The sequence below is a fragment of the Pristis pectinata genome, chromosome 11 (genome assembly GCF_009764475.1).
Source record: "Pristis pectinata isolate sPriPec2 chromosome 11, sPriPec2.1.pri, whole genome shotgun sequence".
Classification (NCBI taxonomy): Eukaryota; Metazoa; Chordata; class Chondrichthyes; order Rhinopristiformes; family Pristidae; genus Pristis; species Pristis pectinata.
The window spans coordinates 12857449-12877829 of NC_067415.1; the positions used below are offsets into that span (position 1 = coordinate 12857449).

General features: G+C 44.1%; 1 protein-coding gene across 2 annotated transcripts in view; it reads right to left on the minus strand.

Annotated features, from left to right (window-relative positions):
• The window catches only part of LOC127575649 (cohesin subunit SA-2-like), a 97742-nt gene that overhangs the window by 31661 nt on the left and 45700 nt on the right, over positions 1-20381 (minus strand). For both annotated transcript variants that reach the window (XM_052025532.1, XM_052025531.1), the window contains exons 13-20: positions 16719-16798; positions 13043-13150; positions 10601-10715; positions 6594-6711; positions 6410-6513; positions 3859-3951; positions 2158-2253; positions 546-749 (exon numbers count right to left, since the gene is read on the minus strand). In XM_052025532.1, coding sequence (XP_051881492.1) covers positions 546-749; positions 2158-2253; positions 3859-3951; positions 6410-6513; positions 6594-6711; positions 10601-10715; positions 13043-13150; positions 16719-16798 — 918 coding nt within the window. The remainder of the gene's footprint in view (positions 1-545; positions 750-2157; positions 2254-3858; positions 3952-6409; positions 6514-6593; positions 6712-10600; positions 10716-13042; positions 13151-16718; positions 16799-20381) is intronic.

The window sequence follows — 20381 nt, forward strand, 5'->3', positions numbered from 1 at the left end:
GTTATTGTATCTGCCTCAACAATTTTCCCTGGCAGCTCGTTCCACATACACACCACCTTCTGCATGAATAAGTTGCCCCTCAGATCCCTTCTAAATCTTTCCCCTCTCACCTTAAACCTGTGCCCTCTAGTTTTTAGTTCCCTTTCCCTGGGAGAAAGATTGTGCATTCACTCTGTCTATGCCCCTCATGATTTTATGCATCTCTATAAGGTCACCCTTCAGTCTCCTACCTTCGAAGGAATAAAGTCTTAGCCTGCCCAACCTCTCCCTATAATTCAGGCCCTCAAGTCCTGACAATATTGTCATAAATCTTCTTTTCACTCTTTCCAGCTTAAATGGTGCTAACAAATCTTTTATGGACTTTGTAAAAAAGTGTTAGGGACCCATGTAATAACATTTCAACGAGAAAATCAAAGTTCTAGACCAGTATGTAGCACTCTACACTGTTTCCCAAGTTTGTCTCCATTGGAAAAATTGTGTCATTGGATGATAAATAAATGCAAATTATTATTTAGTTAAAGGGAGAGAAAATATAGAGACCACACCTTGTGAAGAAAGTCTTTCAGCAGCTGGTTGAACTTCCCCACAAGCTGGTCGAACAGTTGGCTTTTTGCTAGTTCTACTTGTTCATGAGCAGCCAGCTCTTCCTTGCTGAGGAAAAGGTACGCCTTTGAACAGAACTCCAGAACCTCAGAGCCCGTCTCCTGTTCCACTATCTCCTTTATCTGCTTCAGTAGGGTATCCAAGTGCTGTCATTTCCCAAAGAAAAAGGAAAAACCTTCAGGAGTTCAGTGAAATTCCAACAACCAAATACACACGTTTCTATGGTCTAGGTTAATTTGCCACAGTGACGGCCAGCTTAATGGCACTTGATAGTAAGGCACGGTAGTAGGGCAGGCACAGTAGTGTAGCGGTTAGCGTAACGCTATTACAGCGCCAGCGACACGGGCTCAATTCCCACCGCTGCCTGTAAGGAGTTTGTATGTTCTCCCTGTGTCTGCACGGGTTTCCTCCAGGCGCCTCGGTTTCCTCCCACATTCCAAAGACATAGGGGTTAGGAAGTTGTGGGCATGCTACGTTGGCGCCGGAAGCGTGGCGACACTTGCGGGCTGCCCCCAGAACATTCTACGCAAAGATGCATTTCAGTGTGTGTTTCGATGTGCTTTAACTAATAAAGATCTTATCTTATATTATTGACACATAACTGATCCCATAATGTCCAATACTGCATGAATTGTGAATCGTTGTAAGTTCCTGCCATCCAAACCCGAGTCTCCAAAAACAAATGAATGGCCAGTTGGGTGAAAGCACTGATGGAGTGATGAGCTGCACAACACTCCTGCATTTGTACATTACCTTCCTGCTAAACTAACCAGGCATAGCCAGGGTTTGAGCTTTATACCATGTACTCTTTTAACAAGAGGTTCCTGCAATGCCACTAAATCTTACCAGCCCAGATAGGGAACAATTTCAATTGAAATCTCATTCCAACTGGCAATAAATCATCATTACAGATTTTTTTAAATGTAAATAAGTTACTCTGCTTCTGAACATATTTTACACTGTTTTTTCAGTGTTGAAATACCTTTTGTTCAATCATTATAACATTAAGAGCTTCTACACAGTTATCCAACTGGTAACTGTAATACTGATAATAATGCAGTTTTAACCAAAGATCTTTACAGATTCCAAGACTATCTCCATTCCTACAGCAGTAATCCTGATTTCCCTGAGCATTTCCAGTAAAGGGTTCTACTATTTTTCCACTCGTTAGACAACCCTATCATTAAAGCAACTTCCTCAGAAAAATTCCATAGGAATTTCACAGCTCTATAGAACTCTGGTTAGACCACACTTGGAGGATTGTGTTCAGTTCTGGTCGCCTCATTATAGGAAGGATGTGGGAGCTTTAGAGAGGGCGCAGAGGAGACTTACCAGGATGCTGCCTGGATTGGAGAGCATGGGAATAGGTTGAGCGAGCGTGTAGGTGATTCAATGGGCCGGAGGGCCTATTTCTGTGGTAAACGCCTCGATGACTTTATAATAAAATGGATTAGTGTGGGGTTGGGTAGACGGAGGCTTGATGGTTGGTGTGGACTCAGTGGGAGAAAGTACCTGTTTCCATACAGTGTGACTCTAATAACGTAGTTGGCTTACCTTCTCCAACTGCACAGTACTGTAGACCTCCAGATCAAAATACTGGGGTATTTGTAGAAGGTTTAGTTTAATTGCTTTCTCCTCATCAGTGGAATACTGCAAAATTAATATACACACAAGTCAGACTCTAATTGGTAACAGGCTCAAACAGCTTCACAGGTCTCAGGCTGCAGCCTTACCACACAACTTGTTTCTACTACCCCACTGCCCCACTTTCTGAAGGCACTAAGGTCAAAGACTGATCCTCCTCTTGAGAATGTTGCCAGGACTCGAGGGCCTGGGTTAAGGGGAGAGGTCGGGCCAGCTAAGACTTTATTCCTTGGAACGTAGAGGTGACCTCATAGAGGCGACCTCATAGAGGCGCATAAAATCACGAGGGACATAGACAGGGTGAATGTGCACAGTCTTTTTCCCAGGGTCGGGGAATCAAGAATGAGAGAGCATAGGTTTAAGGTGAGAGGGGAAAGATTTAAAAGGGACCTGAGGGGCAATTTCATGCAGAGGGTGGTGCGTATATGGAACGAGCTGCCAGAAAAAGTGGTTGAGGAATGTACAACAGCAACATTTAAAAGACATTTGGTTAAGTACATGGATAGGAAAGGTTTAGAGGGATATGGGCCAAATGCGGGCAATTGGGTCTAGCTTAACTGGGTACCTTGGTCGGCATGGATGAGCTGGGCCAAAGGGCGTGTGTCCATGCTACCTTACCCTATGACTCTGGACCTATGAGGAAATAGCTGGCTGCACGCCTTCTGACCTGGACTACAGGCATGTCCTCAGCAAGCATCTGCAGTCTCTTGTGTCTTTGTCATTCTTATTTGTTGCAACCTATTGGTACCTCCAAACACAAAGCAATGTTGTGTCCTCTTAAATACCCTCAGAAATGGCCCAACAGTTCAATGGGTGTTTAGGGATGTGCATAAATGTCATGGAAGAATTAAGAATATCAAAGAGTTGTCAGGGTCTTTGAGTTTGAAACCAAGGATTGTCCTTACTGAATGTTCCCAAACACTCCACCAGGAGTTTTACACAGCACAGCCTACTGAACTGGAATTAACTTCCAAAAGGGAAAAAAAAATTGACAGGAGCATGGTGAAAGGGGCCATTGGGACTAATTGGAGAGCTCTTGCAAAGTGCCAACAGAGGACTGACTGGCTGAATGGCCTTCATCTCAATGCTGACAAATCATTGCTCTGGAGTGGGAAAAATGGCTCATTGATGCAAATGTAACACACTGCAGTTAACTCAGCAGCGCCTGGGAAATGAGGCCAGGGCTTCGAGTTTAATGCCTCGTCTACCTGAGCCAAGTGGGCCTTGGGACAAGATCCAACAGGCCATCTTCAAGGGAATTTCAAGGAAGTAGAGGGATATGGGCCAAATTAAGTTAAATGGACATCTTGGTTGGCATGGACGCATTGGGCTAAAGGGCCTGTTTCCCTGCTGTGTAATCCTATGGACCTATGAAGTACAACAGAAAATCACAAGGCACTAACAATACAGCGCTAAAAAATAACTTCCTTGGCAAGCTTCAAAAGATGCTCTTTACCCAAAAGGGCCAACCTATGCTGTTTCTCTTCAGTGTTGTACGACAGTTGCTGGAGAGGTTTTCTTACTGCAGTTGACTAGTTTAGCATGAGCCTTCTCCCTACAACTATCATCTATGATTCAACACACAACTGAGGCTCAGAGTCCCACACAAACCTTAGCCAGCAACTGCGGAAGTGCCACAATGAAATGTTCCGTGAGCTTCGCCCGATCGTCCATCTGTGACTTTTTCTCCTTTCCCATCTGAACCTAAAAATACACAACAGATCCTCAGTAAGTATCAATGCAGCAAGTATTATCTCAAAGGAGAGAGACTGCAGGTGAGTGGAGCCTAGAGAGATGTAGAGTTCTTACGTGTGAAGCACCAAAACAAGTTAAGATTTCGTTATTAGTCACATGTACATCAAAACACACAGTGAAATGCATCTTTTGCGTAGAGTGTTCTGGGGGCAGCCCGCAAGTGTCGCCACGCTTCCGGCGCCAACACAGCATGCCCACAACTTCCTAACACATACGTCTTTGGAATGTGGGAGGAAACCGGAGCACCCGGACGAAACCCACGCAGATACGGGGAGAACGTACAAACTCCTTACAGACAGCGGCCAGAATTGAACCCGGGTCGCTAGCGCTGTAAAGCGTTACGCTAACCGCTACACTACCGTGTTAGCATGCAAATGCAAGAAGGCAAATGGCATATTGGCATTTATTGCAGGGAGATTGGAGTTTAGATGTAGGGAAGGATTGTAGCATTATAGAGGGTGTTGATGAGGCCACACCTGGAGTTCTGTGTACCGGTTGGGTCCCCTTACTCAAGAAAGGAAATACTAGCATTGGGAACAGTCCAGTGGAGGTTCACCAGGCTAATGAGGGAGTTGTCCTATCATGAACAGTCAGAAAAGTTGTATCAGTATTCTTTGGAGTTTAGAAAGGTGATCTTATTGAAACATGTAAGATCCTACTGGGATCCTACTTGAGATGTTTCCACTAGAGGGAGAGTCTCAAATGAGGGAAGGTAGTTACAAGATTAGGGGGCGGTCATTTAAAACTGAGGTGTGTAGGAACTTCTTCTCAAGAATAGAATGAGGCCATTTGGCCCCATTGATTTGAGCTCTAGTTGGGCCTCTTCCCACCATATTTCATCTGGTTCTCTTGGCGTAAGTTTCATTAAATTATTGCTCCTGTATTTGCTTAGCATCCCCTCAAGTCCATGTTATTCTCCTCAACCACCACTTGAGGGCAAGTTTCACCAGCAAACAACTCTCAGGGCAAAGAAGTTCCTGCCTGAATTTCCTACTTGTTTTAATAGTGGATATTCTGCCCAATTCCCGCTTCTTGGTAATCTTAGTGGTGACTATAATGGTCTCCTCTTCTGGTCACAGCTCTCAACCCTGGATGTTCTTTGGACCTCGGACAGCAACTCTTCACTGCCACAGCATTAAAAACTTGTCAGAATTTTAAAAGCCTCCATTAGATTATTCCACAGCCTTCTTATTTCCACAGAAGAATGAATCCAAGGCTGTTGGATTATCCTGAAAGTTACAACTTCTGAGCTTTAGTTCTAAGTATGAATGAGATACATTTTTCAATCCACAGCTGGGCCTTTCTCCTTGTTAGTTAGCAACAAGCCAAATATAGGCGAGCAAGGACCCTCTTTCCTTCTGGAATGGCACTTTGCCCTTGCTCAGAGGTGTGCATGACTATTGGAAGTCATAACAGCAATCCTTCCCCCTGCTCCTCCACAGTCCTGTTCACTACCACTCAACGGACATCCCACCTCAATTAGGGGCCTTTACTAGAACTAGCCTTTGTCATCTCTTATGACAGCGAAAAAAGCAAAGAGTGAAAGTGGCCAACCACTGAAAGAAAGACAAACTATTGCCTGGTGGCAATGGAAGAAAACCTGAAAATGATATAGAGTCGCTGAGTTACACAGCCCAGAAACAGGTGCTTCGGCCCAACTCATCCATGCTGAGCTGGGCCAGAACCATTTGGCCCATATCCCTCTAAACCTTTTCTATCCACGTACCTATCCAAATGTCTTATAAAGACTATAATTGTACCGTCCTCTTCCACTTTTGCTGGCAGCTTAGATATATTCCCCCTACACTTCTCGCTGTCTTGGTAAAGCAGCCACAACGTAATCAAAGACTCCACCTACCCCAGACATTTTCTCTTCTCCCCTCTCCCATTGGGCAGAAGATATGAAAGCTCAAAAGCACGTACCACCAAGCTAAAAGACATCTTTTATCCCTCTGTTATAAGACTATCAAACGGACTTCTTGAACAATAAGATGGACTCTTGACCTCACAATCTACCTCGTCATGGACTTGCACCTTGTCTGCCTGCACTGCACTTTCACTACATATATTCTGGATCTTTTAAAAGCCACAAACGACAGTTGTTGCTCAAACGAACATGAACCCATGGTGAGTGACAGATCTCCTGACTGCACACCAAGCCATTCCACTTTCAAAAACAGAGGGAGCTTCGACTGTAAATTGGAGTTTGACTGCAACAGGTAATCTGCAACTTCACTGACACTGATTCATGCAACAATGAAGGAAGGTGAAAAAGATGACAGTGGTCTCATCTTGCCCAAGAATTGCTGCATTCGTACTGTGCCCTGCGTCTTGTACTGTCTACCTGTTCAGATAGGCTTCTAACGGACGGCATTCTACAATGAAACTAGGATGTTAAGAGACTGACCTTCTTCCCCAAGCACCTGCCTCCTGGGGGAAGACCTTCTGCTGCCTGTCGTATTGAGCTCAGCATGATTTCCACCAGTGCTTTCTTCTGTACGTTAGTGAAAGCTGGAAGATAAGAGAACTTCATGAATGCAAAGCTGTGGAAGAGACTGTAGGGATTCCTGGTCCTCAAACAACTTCCTTACCTTCTTCTCCTGGGACACCATCTTCCAGCAGTAATGCTGTCATGGACTCCCAGTCCTTCAGTAGAAATGCCGAGGAATCCCAGAGGCTGTCAACGAGGTAGGCTGAATGCGTGTATCCCTGACGAGAATAAGCAGTAACAAAGAATATATGGGTCTGACCTTCAAATTGAAAACTACACCTTAAAGTGTGGTGAGGGAGGGTCAGTCTCCCATCATAGAAAACATCTTTCACTCCATCACCTGGTTCCCATTGCCCAGATCCTACTTCCTCAGGAGGCTTCAGATAATTGGGCCTATCCCCTTGTTATAGATGCTCCATAGAAAGCATCCTATCCTGATGCATCACAGCTTGGTATGGCAACTGCTCTGCCCAAGACCGCAAGAAACTGCAGAGAGTTGTGCACACAGCTCAGCACATCACAGAAACCAGCCTCCCCTCCATGGACTACACTTCTCACTGCCTTGGTATAGCAGCCACAACATAATCAAAGACCCCTCCCACCCCAGACATTCTCTCCTCTCCCCTCTCACATTGGGCAGAAGATATGAAAGCTCGAAAGCACGTACCACCAGGCTCAAGGATAGCTTTTATCCCACTGTTATAATATCGAACGGACTTCTTGTACGATAAGATGGACTCTTGACCTCACAGTCTACCTTGGAATGGCCTTGCACCTTATTGTCTGCCTGCACTGCACTTTCTCTGTCACACTTTATTCTGCATTCTCTTATTGTTTTCCCTTGTGCTACCTCAACACACTGATGTGAAGAAATGATCTGTATGGACGGCATGCAAAACAAAGTTTTTCACTGTACCTCGGTACATGTGACAATAATAAACCAATTTGCCAATTTTTTAATCCTTTCTCAGAGACGTCCCCTTCTTTAACTCTCTTTGCTTCTTTGACACCTTCCCTAAACCTATCTCCATTTGCCCTTGTAAATTACTCAGTGTCTAATTTAATTAATTTCCAGATTCAGTGGTTATGATAGTTCCTGATTTGCCCTGCAATGTCTTCATATGAAATGCACAAGGACTCAGAGGGCAAAACAAATGGGTGTTCGGATCCCAACAATTAAATGTGCCCAGGATGCAGCCTGCATCCACTGCTCCTCTCATTGAACAATATCTTCACCCCTCTCGTTTCTGTTCTCCCCAGCTCCATTGCAAACTTCCTCTCCGTGTTAATGATTCAATTTTGCATACTGCTCTCTAAGTTTTCCTTTCTGGTTCCCCTGAGTTGCTCTCTCTGTGTCACCACCCGATGACATTAAAACCCATTGCTTCCCCACTCAGGCTCTGAGGAACTTCTGAGTGTCACAGAGTCATACCACACAGAAACAGGCCTTCAGCCCAACTCATCCATGCCGACCAAAATGCCCATCTAAGCTGGTCCCATTTGCCAATGTTTGGCCCATATCCCCTTCCCTGTAAATGATCTCCCTCTCCTGCCCTTCCTCATTTATAACACTATGATACTGGAGGAACTCAGCAGACCAGGCAGCATCCTAGGAAAGAGAAGAGAAGAAGCACAGTGGGGGGGCCTATCTATCCTAGTCTCTCTTTTTTTTCTACCTTTTTTTCCCTTTCTCTCCTTCCCTTTGACCCATCCCCCGGTGGATCTGCTCTCCCCTCCTCCCCCGCACCTCCCTATCACTATCTCTTACCTGCATCTACCTATCACCACCTTGTGCCCACCCCACCTCCCCTCCTTTGTCCACCTATCACTGCTCTGCTTTTCCCTCCTATATATTGGGTTTCCCCTTTTCCTATCTTCTGTCCTGAAGAAGGGTCCTGACCCAAAATGTTGACCACCTGCTTTTCTCCATAGATGCTGCCTGGCCTGCTGAGTTCCTCCTGCATCATCATGTTTTTCATAAACATTTCCAATGACCTACCCTTCACAACTCTCCCAGGAAGACAATTCCAGTGATCCACTACCCTCTGTGAGATGAAATGTCCTACATACCTCAGTTTTAAATGACTGTCTCCCTATCTTGAAACCATGTCTCATCATTTAAGACTCTCCCACTAGTGAAAACATCTCGACATCTACCCTGTCATGCCCCCCCTATAATCTTATAAATTTCATTAAGGTCACCCCTCATTCTTCTAAACTCCAAAGAATACAGACCCAACCTATTTAGCCTCTTGTGTTCATACAATCCTTCCATCCCAGGAGTTAACTTGGTCAATATCCTTACGACATGATTTCCTAGATAAGGAGACCAGAACTGTGCACAATGCTCAAAATATGGTCTATCTATCACCACCTTGAGCCCATCCTGTGTCCACCTATCACTGCTCTGCTTTTCCCTCCTATATATTGGGCTTCCCCTTTTCCTATCTTCAGTCCTGAAGAAGGGTCCTGACCCAAAACGTTGCCTGCTTTTCTCCACGGATGCTGCCTGGCCTGCTGTGTTCCTCCAGCATCATAGTATTTTCCATCTAGATTCCAGCATCTGCAGTCCCTTGTTTCTCCCTTATTTATAGTTACTTAGCAACTGGATGGCATGCTGCACTGGCCTTGAGTCCACTCCTCACACTACAGAAGTACAGAAATGGTTGAAGTATTAGATGAACAATTTTCCAATCCCCTGCTGCATTTCTTTAGCCAGAGGGTGGTGAATCTGTGGGATTCACTGGCACATACAGCTGAGGAGGCCAAGTCATTGGGTATATTTAAAAGCGGAGGTTGGTAGGTTCTTGATTAGATTATTCTCAACACTGGTGCCCCACAAGGCTGTGTCCTCAGCCCTCTACTCTACTCCCTATACACTCATGACTGTGTGACCAAATTCTGCTCTAACTCCATCTACAAGTTTGCAGATGATACCACCGTTGTACGCCGTATCTCAAACAGCGATGAGTGGGAGTACAGGAAGGAGATAGAGAGCTTAGTGGAATGGTGTCATGACAACAACCTTTCCCTCAATGTCAACAAAACTAAAGAGCTGGTCATTGACTTCAGGAAAGGGGGCGATGTACATGCACCTGTCTACATCAACGGTGCTGAGGTCGAGAGGGTTGAGAGCTTCAAGTTCCTGGGAGTGAACATCACCAACAGCCTGTCCTGGTCAAATCACGTAGATGCCATGGCCAAGAAAGCTCACCAGCGCCTCTACTTCCTCAGGAGGCTAAAGAAATTTGGTTTGTCCCCTTTGACTCTCACCAACTTTTACCAATGCATCACAGAAAGCATCCTATCCAGATGTACCACGGCTTGGTACGGCAACTGCTCTGCCCAGGACCGCAAGAAGCTGCAGAGAGTTGTGGACACAGCCCAGAACATCACGGACACCAGCCTCCCCTCCTTGGACTCTGTCTTTACCTCTCGTTGTCTTGGTGTTGCAGCCAGCATAATCAATGACCCCACCCACCCGGGACATTCTCTCTTCTCTCCTCTTCCATCAGGCAGAAGATACAGGAGCCTGAGGGCACATACCACCAGACTTAAGGACAGCTTCTACCCCACTGTGATAAGACTATTGAACGGTTCCTTTATCCAATGAGATGGACTATGACCTCACAATCTACCTTGTTGTGACCTTGCACCTTATTGCACTGCACTTTCTCTGTAGCTGTGACACTTTACTCTGTACTGTTACTGTTTTTACCTGTACTACATCAATGCACTCTGTACTAACTCAATGTAACTGCACTGTGTAATGAATTGACCTGTATGATCGGTTTGTAAGACAAGCTTTTCACTGTACCTCGGTACAAGTGACAATAATAAACCAATACCAATCGTGAGGGTGTCAAAGGTTATGGGGAGAAGGCAGGAGAATGGGGTTGAGAGCAAATAATAAATCAGCCATGATTGAATGGCAGAGCAGACTCGATGGGCCAAATGGCCTAACTCTGCTCCTAGGTCTTTTGGACTTATGCAGGCGGAGGTGACAATGGGATCAACACACCTCACACTTCAGTAGAATTAACAACTCTTAAACCTTTCCCCAATATAATATTTAATACTATAATACATCCAAGCTGTTAATCCCACCTCACTCTCCTGATAGAAGTTCACCAGAGTCTTTAAGTGGCTGATGTTACAGGTGGCTCTCTCCTTTCTCTCAGACAATTCATCTTGTACTTCAGACTCCTGACTGCAAAACAACCTAAAGAACAAACATTTCCTATAGATTAGAGGTTCTTGCATTTCTTTGTCAAATAAACCAACATTTACATTCATGGATTCTTGGGCTCAAGGGAGAAGGGGGTTAACAGTTAGAATGGCAGAGGTACATGGTCCACCACAGTCTTACCAAGAGGTGGGGCAAACTTGGGAGTATGTAGGCTTATCTGCTCCTGTTGTTTTTAGGGATTGAACCAATGTCCCATCTTCTTCCTCAGGCATACATAGAAGATCTGAGACCCACCATTTTAAACAATGGCATTCAAGTTAGTCCAGCCAATAGTCATCCTTCAAACTAGATTTCCAGAAGGGGTTATCAGGTCGTTATTACATCACTGTTTCTGGGACTGGATGTGCAGAAGTTCGCTGCCATGTTTCCTTCGGCCCATAATGTTGTGCCAACATTTTATCTTGCTCTAATATCTTTCTATTCCCTCCAACATACCCCTCCATTTCTCTATCATTCATGTGGCTACCTAAGAGTCTCTTAAAGGTCCCTAATGTATCTGTCCCCACCACCTCTGTTGACAGTGTGTTCCACGCACCCACCGCTCTCTGTGTAAAAAACTTACCCCTGACATCCCACTTATACCTTCCTCCAATCACCTTAAAATTATGCCCCCTCGTGTTAGCCATTTTCGCTCTGGGAAAAAGTCTCTGACTGTCCACTCCTCTTATCATCTTCAAGTCTATCAAGTCACCTCTCATCCTCCTTCTCTCCAAAGAGAAAAGCCCCAGCTCGCTCAGCCTATACAGTATATAGGAAGTGATGCTGCAGCTATATAAAACTTTGGGTAGGCAGCACTTGGAGTACTGTGTGCAATTCTGATCGCCCCATTACAGGATGGGTGTGAACGCTTTAGAAAGGGTGCAGAATAGGTTCACCAAGATGCCTGGATTAGAGGGTTTGAGCTAAAAGGTTGGAAAAACTTGAGTTGTTTTCTTTGGAGCTTCAGAGACGGAGTGGAGACCTGACTAACTAATTTATAAAATGATGAGAGGCATAGACAGGACAGATAATTTCCCCATGCATTTAAGGTGAGAGGGGGCAAGTTTAAAGGAGATGTGCAGGGCAAGTTTTTTTGTTAAACAGAAAGTGGTGAGCACCTGGAATGGGCTGCCAGGGATAGTGGTGTTTAAGAGGCTTTTAGATAGGCACATGAACATGCAGGTAATGGAAGGATATGGATCACGTGCCAACAGAAGAGATTTAGTTTAATTTGGCATCATGTACAGCACAGACATCATGGGCCGAAGGGCCTGTTCCTCTGCTGTACTGTCTATGTTCTATGTCTTGGGATCTCGCTGTACCTCACTTACATTGTGCAGCCCCATCAATAGCTGTGCTTTGCATCACATTGCTGCAGTTTAGCTCCATAACATCTCTCCATAGAATAGTTTGCAATCTTTAGTACTTCCTGAGATGTAGGATTTTTCTAAGCAATGGTGAACCAGTTAACCTCAGATCTGTGGAAAGTGGTGAATGTACTCACATCTCAGAAACAAACTATATCCGTCCCAGGAAGGAAATAACTCGTACTCAATGTTTCATTCTGTTTCCATTCTTTGTTATGAATGGGACAGGTATTCTTTTGGATATCCAGATAATATATAACCGTAATAAAGAGGTAATATCACGAGGTGGATCTCATTTTTTTTTCAGTTAGAAGTCATTAAGCCACTGAAAAGCAGCTCTTCGCATCCATCAAGTGTCTTCAGTTGAAAGTTGCTCATAATAATAGAGCAACTGATCACCATAAACATCATAAATAATTCCCTCCACCCTTTGGGTGAACATCGAGCCCCACTGTACCCACTTTAAAGATGTTAAATGAGTTCACAACAGCCAGCTGAATGGACCTCTTATACGAAAAAAATGAACTCTTGGTCTCTCAATCTACCTCGTCATGGCCCCTGCACCTTATTGTCTACCTGCACTGCACTTTCTCTGTAACTGTCACACTATAATTCTGCATTCTGTTATTGTTTCTACCTTTTGTACTACCTTAATGTACTTGTGTATGGAACGATCTGTCTGGATGACATGCAAACAAAGCGTTTCACTGTACCTTGGTACATGTGACAACAATAAACCAATTACCAATTAATATGCCATGCCCTAGAAACATCAGTGATGCAGCCAACCCAATAATCCACGGATTCTTCAGGCAGTCCCTGACCTATGTTACCCCGAACCCTGGTCATTTCCTTCCTTGTTGCCTCTCCTCTCCTATGAATCACGAATGGATGATGAAACTGAATAGGATGTTCTGACCCATTACCAGGCTAATTGAGACAATCCATACTTACTTCCTGTGTAGGAATTCTCCAGCGGCTAAAGCAACAGGTCTGTGTGCCGAATACACAAAATGGTACAACTGTTCGCAGTCTCCTGAAGTCAATGCATCTTCACAGTTCCTACAGAAAATCAAAGGACAGACAAGTCCAGGCATTTTAACCTGAGTTGTAATTTATACATTTGGTTACCTTGCTGTAACATTTTTATGGCCATTGCAATGTGCACAAGAATTAAATACTACATGTAGCATTTTGGAACTAAGATGAAGCAGAGCAAAACAATATCTAGCTGGGCTGAGAAGTGGCAGATGGAGTTCAACCCGGATAAGTATGAAGTGATACACTTTGGGAGATCAAATTCGAAGGCAGAATACAAGGTTAATGGCAGTACTCTTAGCAGTGTGGAGGATCTTGGGGTCCACATCCATAGATCTCTCAAGGTTACCACGCAGGTCGATAGGGTTGTTAAGAAGGTGTATGGAGTGTTGGCCTTCATTAGTCAGGGTATTGAGTTCAAGAGACATGAGGTGATGTTGCAGCTCTATAGAACTCTGGTTAGACCACACTTGGAGTATTGTGTTCAGTTCTGGTCGCCTCATTATAGAAAGGATGTAGAAGCTTTAGAGAGGGTGCAGAGGAGATTTACCAGGATGCTGCCTGGATTGGAGAGCATGTCTTATGAGGACAGGTTGAGCGAGCTAGGGCTTTTCTCTTTGGAGAGAAGGAGGATGAGAGGTGACTTGATAGAGGTGTACAAGATAAGAGGCATAGATCAAGTGGACAGTCAGAGACTTTTTCCCAGGGTGACACAAGGAGGTATAATTTTAAGGTGATTGGAGGAAGGTATAAGGGGGATGTCAGAGGTAAGTATTTTACACAGAGAGTGGTGGGTGCGTGGAACGCACTGCCAGCAGAGGTTGTGGAGGCAAGTACATTAGGGACACTTAAGAGACTCTTAGATAGACACATGAATGATAGAAAAAAAGGGGATTATGTGGGAGGGAAGGGTTAGATAGATCTTCGAGCAGGATAAAATGTCAGCACAACATTGTGGGCTGAAGGGCCTGTACTGTGCTGTAGTGTTCTATGTTCTACGTTTTATGTTTGTTGACTGGGGAAGGAACTGTCAGTTTCACTTCCTGTCCCTCAGTCCCTGCTGTACAATGTATACATGGGGGTAGAAGTGGTTTAGATTCTTTCTTGACTCTCTCCCTTGGATCAGATAAGTTGCCGATGTTTACTGTATAAACTGCTGATGCATCTTGGACTAAAGCCAGGAAAGGGCCCTCCAGTGATCTTTGAAAAAAAGGACAAACTATCATTAGATACTTCAGGCCCATCTTGCATGCTGTCAGCCTAGCTCACTGGTTGCACTCATGAGCTACAGTCAGGAGATCATGGTACAAGCCCCACTCCAGAGACTTCAGCACATAACCTAGGCTGGTGTTTCAGTTCGTCTGAACCACCTCTTCCCTCACCCTGAACCTTCCAAATCACTGCCCTCTCAACACTGCTAAACACCCTCATTCTATTAGCCCCTCAGTCCCAAGCAGCGTAACACTTGTCTTTTCTGTTCTTATAGTATTATTTATAAAGCTAAAATCCCATTTGCTTTTATGGCAACCTGTCAACTTGGCTTGCCACAGTCAAAGATCTGCCTGCATACATTGTCGTGTTTCACCGTTTCTGCAAACCCTTTTAAAACTGATCATTTATGGGGTACTGGGAACAGCCCTTCAAGATAATTGAGTATCTTCACTCTTGCCTTATGTGTGCTCTGCCTCCAGAGACAACTGCTCAGTTGTGTTTACTCATGCTGAAGGCTTAATTATTCAAATTGCTGCTGGTTTTCTATTGGGAACTGAAAGAGTTCCTTAGTTGCAAAGAAAGAACGACAGGATTTTCTTTGAGATTCCTCCTGATTTGGAGTTTTCATATCGTGGAAATGCCTTTTTGAAAACTAAGTTTAGTACACCCTCCAGTTCCCCTTGATTGACTGCATGTTAATTCTTCAAAATCTGTAATAACCTCACCAAACGTAATTTCCCTTTCACAAGTCCTTGTTAACTCTTCATCAGCCGAAACGTCGACTGTTTATCTCCCTCCATAGATGCTGCCTGACCTTATGAGTTCCTCCAGCATTTTGTGTGTGTTGCTCCAGATTCCGGCATCGGCAGAACCTCTTGTGTCTCCATGTCAACTCTGCCTGATTACCTTGAATTTTTCTAAGTGCCTTGTTATAACAGCTTTAATGATAGCTTCTAACATTTTGCCTGCGGCAGATGTTAAGTAACTGGCCTTCCGTTTCCTGCTTCCAGTCTCCCTCCCTTGTTTTGGATAAAGGAGTTACATTTGCTATTTTCCAGTCTAATGGTGCCTTCTCCAAATCTGGGGAATTTTGCAAAATTAAAACAAATTATCAGAGATATTCACTATGTCCTATCCATTCTTCCCCCACCCTTCCTGCAACTTAAAACTAACTTGTTTCCTCCCTTCCCCGGTCTGACAACGTGTCTTCGACCTGAAACGTTACTTCTGTTTCTTTTTCCACAAATGCTGCCTGACCTGCATTTTTCCAACAATTTTTGTTTTTATTTCAGCTTCCCCAGCATCTGCAATTTTTTTTATTTACACCAACTATCTCATTACCCATTTCCTTTAATGCCCTGGGACTCATGGATTTGTCAGTCCCCAGTTCCAACAACATTGAGGGGTGGCACAGTAGTGTAGGAGTTAGCATAATGTTTTACAGCGCCAGCGACCCAGGTTCAATTCCAGCCGCTGTCTGTAAGGAGTTTGTACATTCTCCCCGTGTCTGCATGGTTTTCCTCTGGGTGCACCGGTTTCCTCCCACATTCCAAAGACGTACAAGTTAGGAGCTGTGGGCATGCTATGTTGGCGCCAGAAGAGTGGCAACACTTGTGGGCTGCCCCCAGCACATTCTCAGTAACACAAAAATACACATTTCACTGTGTGTTTCAATGTACACGTGACTAATAAATAAATATCTTAAATACTGTATCTTATTCTCAGTATCCCTTCCAGAGTGATTGCAATTTTCCCAAGTTCCTTCTTCCCTTCCAATTCCAGATTTAGAGCCATTTCCAGAATGTTACTTGTATGCTATATTGTGAAGACCGATGCAAAATACTTCATTATTTTCCATTATTAATTCCCCAGGCACACTATCCATAAGAACAATGTTCACTTTGTTAACTCTCTGTAAAAAAATATTACTATCTGTTTTTACATTTCCAGCCAACTTTTCCAGCTAGATTTGGACTCTGATCTCTGGATTAATTAGCGCAGGGTGCTGGACTGCTACTGCTGTCAATGCACCCTAACGCTATATAACGGGAAGGAATGTGAGTGCCTTAATCTATCAAAAGCCTCGGGTAAAATTGAATGGCCAGGCACTTGGTGAACTGGATTTCTACAGGACAGAAGGGAACAGAAGCTATTTTGAACAAATGGGCTTTTAGCATGACCAAGAACATATTGAAATTGGGTCAATAGTCAATGGCTGGTCTATGAACATTTTAGAAACTAGAACCAATTGCAAAGTGTTACACATCATGGAAAAAGTATACAATTGTGAAAACCCCAAAATGGTTAGGTGCATTATGATGCCAACATAATTGGGAAAATCCCCATTTTATCAGACAATAATAAGGAGATAATTACTCACTGCAACATGAGAGTTAACACCTTAATTGCTTGTACAGCTACTTCACTTTCTTTGTCCAGTGTCATTGACTTGATTCTATCCTGTTGGAAAGGAACATGACATGGTGTAGCTCAGAGGTTTCCAATAGTTAAACTCAGGTCTACTCACTAAAAATGTCAGTGAATATGGCCTCAACACTTGTGACTACATTATTAATATTTTAATGTTCAAGTAATAATTCAGTGATTGCATTAATATATTAATAACTATTTCTTAAATACATTTAGACTATTGATCATGTGTAGCCCTTGCACAGATTAACTGTTGCATGCACGAACATATACTAGAGTCTGCCATTTGAATAACCCAGTACATAGGCCTATACACACTGACACAGCACTGTATTGAAAAATATGACAACCTCCCATTTGAAACCACTTTTAACACAGGAAGATATCCCTTCACAGAAACATTATCAAACAAAGTATGACACTGAGCCACATAAGGAGATAATAGTGACAGGCAGATCAAAGAGTTAAGTTTTAATGGGTCAGTTTAGCAGGAGAAAGGGAGAATAGTGAGGGAGTTCCAGAGCTTCAGGTAAAGGTAGTGAAGGTTGGTCCCCAGCTGTGGAGCCATTAAGTTTGAGTTAATTAGGAGAGTTCCAGGGTGAAGGAGAATTCTTCTCAGAGATCCCTGGGGATCCACTCTGGCTTGATGGGTTTCGATATGGCTATTGAGGTTAATATGAGAACCACAGAGTTGGGGGAAAGTGATGACAGGACAGGCAAACGGGAAGTTTGTGTGGTAGTCTGCACTTTCTGCTACTTACGCAGTAGGTCTGCGTGCTCCCACCGCAAGGCCTCAGGATTCCCAATACCATCTCCACTTTCAGCAGTCATGGGCCAGAAACTCTAGGGGTCAGTGGGGATGTTGCACTTCTTTGAGTCATAGTCATAGAGTCATACAGCATGGAAACAGGCCCTTCAGCCCAACTGGTCCATGCCGACCAAGATGCCCCATCCAAGCTAGTCCCATTTGCCAGTGTTTAGCCCATAACCTACTAAACCTTTCCTATCCATGTCTAACTGTCTTTTAAAAATTGTTATTATACCTTCCTCAACCACTTCCTCCGGCAGCTCATTCCAGATACATACCATCCTTTGTGTTAAAAAGTTGCTTCTCAGTTTCCTAATAAGTCTCTCCCCTCTCACAAACCTATGCCTTCTAGTTCTTGATTCCCCAATCCTGGGAAAAAGACTGAGTGCATTCACCCTATCCAGGCCCCTCATGATTTTATACACCTCTGTAAGATCACCTCTCATTTCTTTGGCACTCCAAGGAATAAAGTCCAAGCCTGTCCAACCTTTCCCTATAACTCAGTCCCTCAAGTCCTGACAACATCCTTGTAGATCTTTTCTGCACTCTTTCCAGTTTAGTAACACCTTTCCTGTAGCAGGGTGACCAAAACTGAGCACAATACTCCACGTGCGGCCTCACCAGCATCTTGTACGACCGCACCACAACCCCTCAACTTTTATACTCAGTGCCCTGACTGATGAAGGCCTGTGTGCCAAAAGGCTTCTTCACCATCCTGTCTACCTGTGACCACTTTCAGGGAGCCATGTACTTGTATTGGTATTGGTTTATTATTGTCACTTGTACCAAGGTACAGTGAAAAACTTGCCTTGCATAACGATCGTACAGGTCAATTCATTACACAGTGCAGTTACATTGGGTTAGTTCAGAGTCCATTGAGGTAGTACAGGTAAAAACAATAACAGTACAGAGTAAAGTGTCACAGCTACAGAGAAAGTGCAGTGCAATAAAGGTGCAAGATCACAACAAGGTAGATCGTGAGGTCATAGTCCATTTTATCGTATAAGGGAACAGTTCAATAGTCTTATAACAGTGGGGTAGGAGCTGTCCTTAAGTCTGGTGGTACGTGCCCTCAGGCTCCTGTATCTTCTGCCTGATAGAAGAGGAAGAGGAACTTCAACTTCAAGGTCTCTCTTCTTCAAAGAGGCTTTGAGCACAGCCTTGAATCTTTACCTCTGTCTATCTGGTAATCTCTTCCCATACCAGAGTTTGGAATAGACTGTCATTATCTGAAGGCCAGTGACAACAATGTGGCCTACCCAACAGAGTCAACTGTGTGAATACAGGGAAAGGGAGGAGCTGACCCTAGAGGGATCTGACTCAGCTGGCACATTGCCTGTGGTTCAGCTGGTACCAGTAACTCAGAAAGGTATGAGTTCAAATCCCACTCTAGAGATTGCATCACAGAAATGGGATTATCTCTAGTATCCAGAGCAACTGGATTATCCCTAGTGCCCAGGCCAATCATTATCCCTCATTCACCAAAACAATAAACAGCACATTACCTGGTTGTTATCAAGTGGGATCTTGCTGTATGCTGCTGTGTTTTCTACTTTACAGCTCTAATTATTTTTCAAGAACCTAATCAACTGAAAAGTACTTTGAACTGATGTAAAGGACACTATGTAAATGCAAGTCCTTCCACAGTCTGCTGTTTGTAAGGAGTTTGTACGTTCTCCCCGTGTCTGCGTGGTTTCCTCCGGGTGCTCCGGTTTCCTCCCACATTCCAAAGACATACGGGTTAGGAAGTTGTGGGCATGCTATGTTGGCGCCGGAAGCGTGGCGACACTTGCGGGCTGCCCCTAGAACACTCTACGCAAAAAGATGTATTTCTCAGTAACGCAAAAATACACACTTCACTGTGTGTTTTAATGTATATGTGACTAATAAAGAAATCTTATTGGTAGCCTTCAAGTTTGGGCATCTGAGACACAAGAGATTCTGCAGATGTTGGAATCTGGAGCAACACACACAAAATGCTGGAGGAACTCAGCAGGTCAGGCAGCATCTATAGAGGGAAATAAACAGTCGACATTTCGGGTTGAGGCCCTTCATCAGGACTGGTGAAGGGTCACGACCTGAAACGTTCCCTCCATACATGCTGCCTGACCTGCTGAGTTCCTCCAGCATTTTGTGTGTGGGGATCTGAGGGGCAAGTTTTTCCACACAGTGGGTGGTGGATATATGGAACGAGCAACATGAGGACATGGTAGAGGTGGGTACAACTGCGTTTAAAAGACAGAGACACAAGAGACAGCAGAGACTGGAATCTGGAGCAACAGACAATCTGCTGGAGGAACTCTGCGGGTCGAGCAGCTTCTGTGGAAGGAAAAGAATTATTGACCTTTCGGGTTGAAACCCCACATCAGGATCAACCTGATGCAGGGTTTTGACTCAAAATGTTGACAGTTCCTTTCCTCCCACGGATGCTGCTCGACCAGCTGAGTTCCTCCAGCAGATTGTTTGTTGCTTATATTTGAAAGACATTTGGAGTAGTACATGGAAAGAAAAGGTTTAGAGGAATATGGGCCAAATGCAGGCAAACGGTATTAGTGCAGATAGACATCTTGGCCGGCATGGAGGAGTTTCCATGCTCTATAGCTCTACCTGACTCAGAGGCTCCAGCTTTTATTTATTTTCAATGTTAGCAGCAATGATTCTCAAGTTTAAAAGTGTGCCATCTCCACACCAGTGGCAAGTAGAGCTACTGAGTTACTCCACACTCTGGTCCAAACACTTTGATGACACTGATATTTTAGATGTTTAGCTATAAGAATTTTGGAGCTGAATATAAAGGCTAATAAA